Here is a 7,500-nt window from a genome sequence, read left to right as displayed (position 1 = left end):
CAACTTTAGCATTCTGGAAAAACTGGCTGTGCTTTACAGTGGCATAGTCAACACTCTGGAGTCAGTGTGGAACTCTATCACTCTGTCAGTGTGAAACTCTATCAGTCTGTCAGTGTGAAACTCTATCGGTCTGTCAGTGTGAAACTCTATCGGTCTGTCAGTGAATCATAAACAAAATGTGTAACAAGTAACATGAGGAACTCTTCTTTTTTAAGAATCAGTTTTTAAACAGTTCAGCTGATCAGGAAGTCAGACACCAAAAAAAAAAAAAAAACCTTCCAGCATTACCTAGCACCTTTAATCCCTCCTTTTGCCCCGGCATCCTTTACAGTGTCTGTTGCTCCTACACATACAACGCTCTAACTGTGCTCGCAGTCTGTTGCAGCCAAACGCCCTCTTGACACTAAAGGATGTCTGCTGTACCTTGCTGCAAAGTCGGGTAAATGGGTTTCGTCAGCTGGCCCAATTGGAGCACCTTCGTTCAGGAAATCCCTTTGTCCTCCTCGCTCTCCTCCTGTCGGGAGGCCTTGTCCCCGTGAGAGAAAGAGAGGCACGTGTTTTGTCACTGGAGTGATCTGGGGTCTTATCGTCTCCGATCGGAATCGGGGGCGAGGAGAGAGGAGTGCCTGGAGTGGCAGATGAGAGGCCTGGAGTTAAAAAGGAGCAAAGATGGCGGCAAGAGGCAGGGAGGTGAATGGCTATGCATCGGCTTTCTGTTAGTGAGGGCGACCAGAGAGACAGGGGTTGGGGGGTTGGGGGGGGGGGGGGGGGGGTAACGGAGAGACCAATGGGGCGCTACTGTAAAGGAGTGGAGGAAGAGAGTGACTGAAAGAAGAAAGAGAAGGGGACGGGGACGGGCAAGATAACAGAAAGGCGGGAGTCTTTCTGACACCGATGGGGAGGAATGGCTGAATGAAGTGTAAAGGAGGATAAAGAACAACGCAGGGAGAAAAAAGATAAAGAAAGAAAGGGATGAGACAGGACATGACTAAAATCCTTTAAACCAACTCGCCCTCCCTCCTGTCGTTCTCCATCTCTCATTATCCTTCGTTTTCTTGCGTTGGCGGGGGTTTTAATTTCATGCATGGAGCGCTGAGTAGAGTGATGTAATTAGGGGCCTGTTAATGCTGCTCAGGTGTGATGCGCTCGGAGTCTTAATGCGGGGACGCTGCCACTGTGAGCTAATAGCGACTGAAACACCTGACCACACACACCGGCTTTGCACACACTCCGTGCCCATTCGAAGCCAGACTGCATCTGAAGACGAGGCCTGATTGCCAGTCAGTGATGTTCTACAAATCCCTCTCAGGCTGTCTTATCTGATGACCTCAATGGATTGGTAGATGATGATGGTGATGATGGTGTTGATGTTGATGATGATGATGATGGTGTTGTCAGAGGCTTAGTTGAGCAGGTTTTGTGTCATGATGCGATGCATCTGATATCTAGCGGAGAGATGTTCATGACAGTAGCAGTAGTCAGTAGCAACTACAGCAGAAACTTGTTTTTTTTCTTAGCAGGCTGCTTGGTGGAACTGTTCTGCTCTGGGGACCACATCACTTTTGTCCCACTCTCATGTGCACTCATCATGACCCAGCATTTAGCTCCCCCCGCTGGCCTGTGTCCGCAGAAGAGTTTTATTATCACCGATAAAATACAATGAGAGCATACACTGGGGACTCAGGCTCAGTTCTTCAGCACTTCAGTTCCCTCCCTTTAAGCAGTTTGGGTTCTGGCTCTGGCTTTGTGATGGCATTATCTCAGGACTCCGTCCCCCGCTCCCCCTGCTACTCCCACCCCGCCGACACCCATCCCCTTCTCTCTTCCAAATTCATGGACGTTTCTGGAAGTTTCCATGAGCGGTGGAGTCAGTTATGATCCCAGGTGTCAGCCAGCCAGCCAGCCAGCCAGCCAGCCTTGCCGAGCACTCTGGCTCTGAGATGATTGCCGTGGGCCGGTAGCTGCCAGGAGCTGCCTCCTCTGCGGCAGCTTCAGGGCGGCCCTCCCCCCCCGCCTTGCCATAACCTCACCGCAATAACACATCCCCCATCTCTCAATCGCACCGAGCCCATCAATAGCCATCACTGCCCACACAGCCAAAGGGGAAAAAAGCACTTCCCTATGGCCGACAGGAGAAGCCTTCCTCCCCTCCCACCATCGGTGATAGAGATTCAATGCGCGGTGAAGTACAGCCGTGCAGGGAGGGGAGAGGAGGGCCGAGGCATGGCCGGTCACTCTCAGGGATTAAGGGTCTTCAAGGCCCAGGTCGTCATTCGAGCGTACAAGCGTGTAGACATGATTCCACCTGGAGATCTAACGCTCTGTCTGCCATCAAAACAGGAGGACTTTTGTGGAAGGGTCTCTCCAAGAACGGGTTGTAAAACAGGATAGTGGTTTATTTTTCTGACTGGATCACATTTATGGAGGCAACGCGGAGGAAGAAATGTAGAGTTCATTTAAACACCATTATTATGCTCTTGCAATGTAGCAGACATCACATTTCCTCAACCTACTTGTGTTGTGGGAAGCATGGGTCAATAGATTTTTTGGAAAGATTGTGGTAGGCGTGCTCTATATTGAAATGCCTTTTTTCAAATGTTGATTGTGAGATGTGTGTCAAGGGAGAACAATTCAGTTAAGAAAAAGGGCAACAAATGTTAGTCATTAACAAATAACTAATTAGTGTCTGTATTATTGCCCAATAAGGTCTGCATTAAGCACCATTTATTATTTATTAGGGCTGTATTCACCAATTTCACCAAAAAACACCACCAACAGCTTGCCAACACACTAACTGGTGTCTAGCTGTCATGCTGTGAAAGCTTTTCTTCCATTTTTGCAGGGTATTCCAGCCCGGTACACAGAACTACCTGGATGGCTAGTGGGAAAGACACAGGTGTTTATCTGTCCTTCACATGACCAAATGTTATCAAAATGAATTTGAGGATGGTACCAAAACTAGTTGCCTATACTGTAAAACCATACCTCAAAAAGTGTCAAATTGTATAAATCTTATAGTGGCAGAACAGTTGACAAGAATAAATGAAATATTTAGTGAGGATAAGACATTTGTGAATACAATCAATGATGCTTAATGCAGACTTTGTTAGGCACTAACATGAGTATGTTCCCTAAACTAAAGTGACACCAGAAAAAGAGAGAACAAACTCTCCACACCAAGGCACTCCTTAGTGATAGTGATAGTTATCTTCATTACATTCACATATCCTTTATCATATATCACATTTCTTTATTATATTCACATATCCTTTATCATATATCACATATCTGTATTATATTCACACATCCTAACTGGACTGTTAAACATGCATACATGTAGCTACTCATGCCTTCTTCAGTCTCTATGACAAACAGTATGGCACATTATGTTACAGAAATTAACTGATTACCTGGTTGTTATATATAAATGAACACATTACCAATCTGCTTTTCATTCAGTCCTTTCCCAACCTCTGTATTGTTCTTGTTGTTTTGATTTCTTGTTCTTTGTATTCAAAGACTCCTTTGGCAATACAAGTGTACTAATTGTCATGCCGATAAAGCACTTATGAATTTGAAATGCCACAAAAATCTTAATGATTAAATGTAATTGCGTTCTCTGATATTCCATAATGAAATTTCACAGAGATGTTGTCTCACCACTACACTCCTGGAACAGTCTGTCTATTTAAACTCTCAACACTGACTCTCTCTCTATCCCTCTCTCACTCTCTCTCTATCTATCACTCTTGTTGGCAGCCCATGTTTTCAATGACGCCGAGCATGGCCACCAACGCCTCAGCTGCATTTAACCCGTACCTAGGCCCTGTGTCGCCTGGCCTCATGCAGACGGAGATCATGCCCAACGGACCCGTCCTGGTGACCAGCAATTCCAACGTCCCCGTGCCAGCTGCCGCTGCCGCCGCTGCTGCCCAGAAACTCATGAGGACAGACCGACTAGAGGTAAACGCCATCCCACAATCCCCTGTGCTTGATTTCAGTCAACCATAGAATACAATAGCGGTCAATCAGACACTCTTCTTTCTTTATGTCTGTTATTATGTTTTGGGCAAAGGGAAATAAACTAATAGACAATATCAGCATCTGTAGTTTGTGGGCGCTTCAGCCAAAACTACTCCTCGCTTTTTCAGCAGCCTCAGACAACTCCTTTGAAAATCCTATAAGTGACCGTCCTCGAAAACCCAAATGCAACAGAAGCATTGTGGTTGATTTAGCTACAAAGCCTCTAACACCTATCTCCACTGGTCTTGTCTGTGCTTGCCAACCTCGTTCCCTCGCTTAAACTACCATTTATACATACTTTAGATTTCTTTCAAAGGCTTCCTCAATCTCATCGTCAAAGGGAATCGTGAACTTAATAAAGTGAACTATGTACTCACACTCAGAATACAACACCATGGCTGGTCTCATAGCAGTCATGACAATGCACAGTGGAACTTGAAGTTTCCTTCCAACATCAGAAAGCAAACTCAAATCCTGCACTTCACTCCATTTGCCAGTACCGTTTGTACATGTCGCTGTCCGCTTTTCTGACTATCTAGCAGAAAAGACATTTTATTGTCCCAGTCATTAACTGAGTTAACCTCAACTCATTTATTCTCAAGCAAACACGCCAATGATTTTAAGACCTGATTATGTCCCCACATGTAGTGACCCTGGGTCAAGCTAGTTTTACCATCAGACAGAAAACATTTGAATGAGCCCATACACACCCATACACACCCATACGCACCCATACGCACCCATACGCACCCATACACACCCATACACACCCAGGGATGGATTAACGAACGGGCCTACCGGGCCCAGGCCCAGGGGCCCATGAGCTCAGGGGGCCCCTAGGCCAGAGCCTCTGCGTGAAGTCGCTGTTATGTATCTCTTATTTGTGGTTGAAAAAGGTGTATTTTATTCATTTGCTAATGGCTTTAATTCAGTGTACCTGTGCTGTGTTAGAAAAAGCTAGATTACTGTGACAGTGATCATGCATGACTTTTTTGGGACTGCCAAGGATACCCTATGCTATATATTCCCTCAAAATGGCAAACCTGTCTTTGTCATGGTTTTCATCATTTTTAGGGGGAAATCGTCAGTAGCAATCTATAACAAAAAGATATGCTTATCGTACATACACTATAGAAACTATTAAAAAACTGATTCAATTAAATGAATCATTTCTTATTTTCTTTGTTATTTTTGTCATGTACAGATATGCAATGATGATTGCTGGGTAATATGTAGCCTATCTTGTCCAATGTCAAGTCTCTATTTGATCATGTGATGAGACGATACGATATAGCTAGTTTAGGCGCAGAATCTGACAGTCAAGACCTACAAGCAGGCACAGTAGGTTACACCTGCTAAACGACGCCTTTCAAACATAAAAGTGGTGATGCATGATCTGATTTTTCAATGGACAGGATAGCCAGCCCATTCAGCCTCTCCTGCCCCATGCTGCCCCTCAGGTAGGTCTTAATCAGTTTCAATTTGGAAAAGAATCACTCGGCTGTTGCCCTGTCACATGTAATGTCAGAAACAATAGCGGGGCAGTGCACACCTCACCGAAGGTGAAGGTGGAGTAAACTTTGACATCTTTGCTTTCCCAATACAATAGCCAAAGTATTTAATTCGACCGTAAAATCCAACACATTGCGTGTGCGTGCGTGTTTTGCAGGCGCACAATTTTTTTTTTCGCGGAGGGGGGGGCCTTCAGCATGTCCAGGCCCAGGGGCCCGTGGTTTCTTAATCCGTCCATGTACACACCCATACCCACCCATACGCACCCATACACACCCATAAGCAACTTGTAGTTTCTGTTTTCACCCACCCACTGACTGAGGTTCTGTTGAGTTGAGAGGACATCATAAGTCGCTCCAACAACTAACTTAATAAGTTAGAAAGACATCAGTTCAAATTAGCTTTGAGTTTGTGTAGGTTTGTGTGGCCAAAAGTTAACTCAGAAACTCAAACGCTGAATAGTGAAGATGTTATCTAGGCCTACGACTTTTCAGATGATTAACACTGAGGACTCAAGCGCTAGAACTCTCTCAAAGCTTTTTGGCTGTCTGATTTTTGTAATTTAGTGTCTGGGGGCAAAGACAATATGACATTGTTTTATACGCTATCAACAAATAATTTTAACTCGTTGGCTGCTCAGCCCTCTAAATCAAAGACACCCTCAGAGAGCTTTTGCTCAAACACTTCCTGTTTGTTCATTTTAATTAAGTATTAAGCACACAGATGTCTGTTACAGTATACGCCCTCGATTAACATAATTTCCTCATTAAACAGAAATGGGCAAAGAGCTACATGCTAATCGGCATCTCTCAGCACAGTCTTTACACAGCCTGACTTCCATTCTTAGTAATAATAAAATCGAGATTGCACTGTCACAGAAGGTTTCATGTCAGGCAGCCAGCACGGAATTTCCTTTTTTTTTTACTTTACCTTAATTGTTGCTGTTTAGAGTTTGTGAGTAATGTCACCACATGTGTGACAAGAAACAACAACAACAACAACAACAACTCCATATAACAACAGTAATGTCATCACATGTGCTGGCTGTCTCTTGGACTTTACTGTTTACCACTGGACTTGGACATTAATCAGACAGCAGGTCAATGCCATGCATAATATATGGTGCGAGTGGCTGGCTGGTCTGGGCTCCAGAGCAGAGTAGCTAAGCAATAAGAAGTGGGCGTCAGCGCTAACTTGCTGGCCACTCGGCAGCTAATCATATTAGATGTAACTGTGGCACTTCATGATGACAGGGCAATATCTGGAGAAGATGTGTCCGAAATGTGACATCGAATTGTCGTGAGAGCCAAAGCAAACAAGGTTGGCTTACCTCCTAAGACTCACCCACAGCTTGTCATAAAGCAATACGAATGCGTCCGTGCCCCCCTCACATAGTGTATTAATTTAGAACATATCATACACCTAAAAGCCCCACTTGAAGTCCATTTGTTTTCTATTTGAATCTGCAGTTAAATTATGACCTCTGCCTTGGATTAGTTTACGTTTCAAACGCAAACGTTGCAAAAACGCTAATCATCCACTCACATACAGGCCAAATTCACTCATGATTGCCTCCAGATATGTTGAAATGTATTTCTGGCTCAGCTAGGCTATTTGATGACTGACACACTGTCACTTAGCCGCCATCACTTGGCAACTTTGACACATTAAATGTGTGATTGCAGAGACACCACGGCCAGTGGAAAAAGATGTTCTAGAACGTCTGAGTTGTCATGGTAACTCAGGAATACAGTGATTGTGTTGTAATCAGATTTCACAGAGGAGATTTAGAATTCAAAGAAAGGGTGATGAACCAGACGAACAACATACACAGCGAAGGAGAAAAAGGGAATCAAGGCTTGTCTTTGGCGTCATTGCCAGTGTCAGAGTGTTATGTAAACAGCAAGTGGGGAAAAACAATTGGGAAGTTTTTTTTGTGAAGTTAAAGAGTTATAATAAATAGGT

At 44.4% G+C, this 7,500-nt stretch overlaps 1 protein-coding gene across 1 annotated transcript in view; it reads left to right on the top strand.

Annotated features, from left to right (window-relative positions):
* Window positions 1-7,500, top strand: part of LOC122128487 (muscleblind-like protein 1) — a 101,101-nt gene that overhangs the window by 79,134 nt on the left and 14,467 nt on the right. The window contains exon 4 of the mRNA XM_031573808.2: window positions 3,760-3,963. Within this exon, the coding sequence (XP_031429668.1) occupies window positions 3,760-3,963 (204 nt within the window). The remainder of the gene's footprint in view (window positions 1-3,759; window positions 3,964-7,500) is intronic.

This window comes from Clupea harengus, chromosome 9 (genome assembly GCF_900700415.2).
Source record: "Clupea harengus chromosome 9, Ch_v2.0.2, whole genome shotgun sequence".
NCBI classification, from domain to species: Eukaryota; Metazoa; Chordata; class Actinopteri; order Clupeiformes; family Clupeidae; genus Clupea; species Clupea harengus.
Note: the sequence above shows the minus strand (reverse complement) of the source record. Positions and strands in the feature narration are given on the sequence as shown.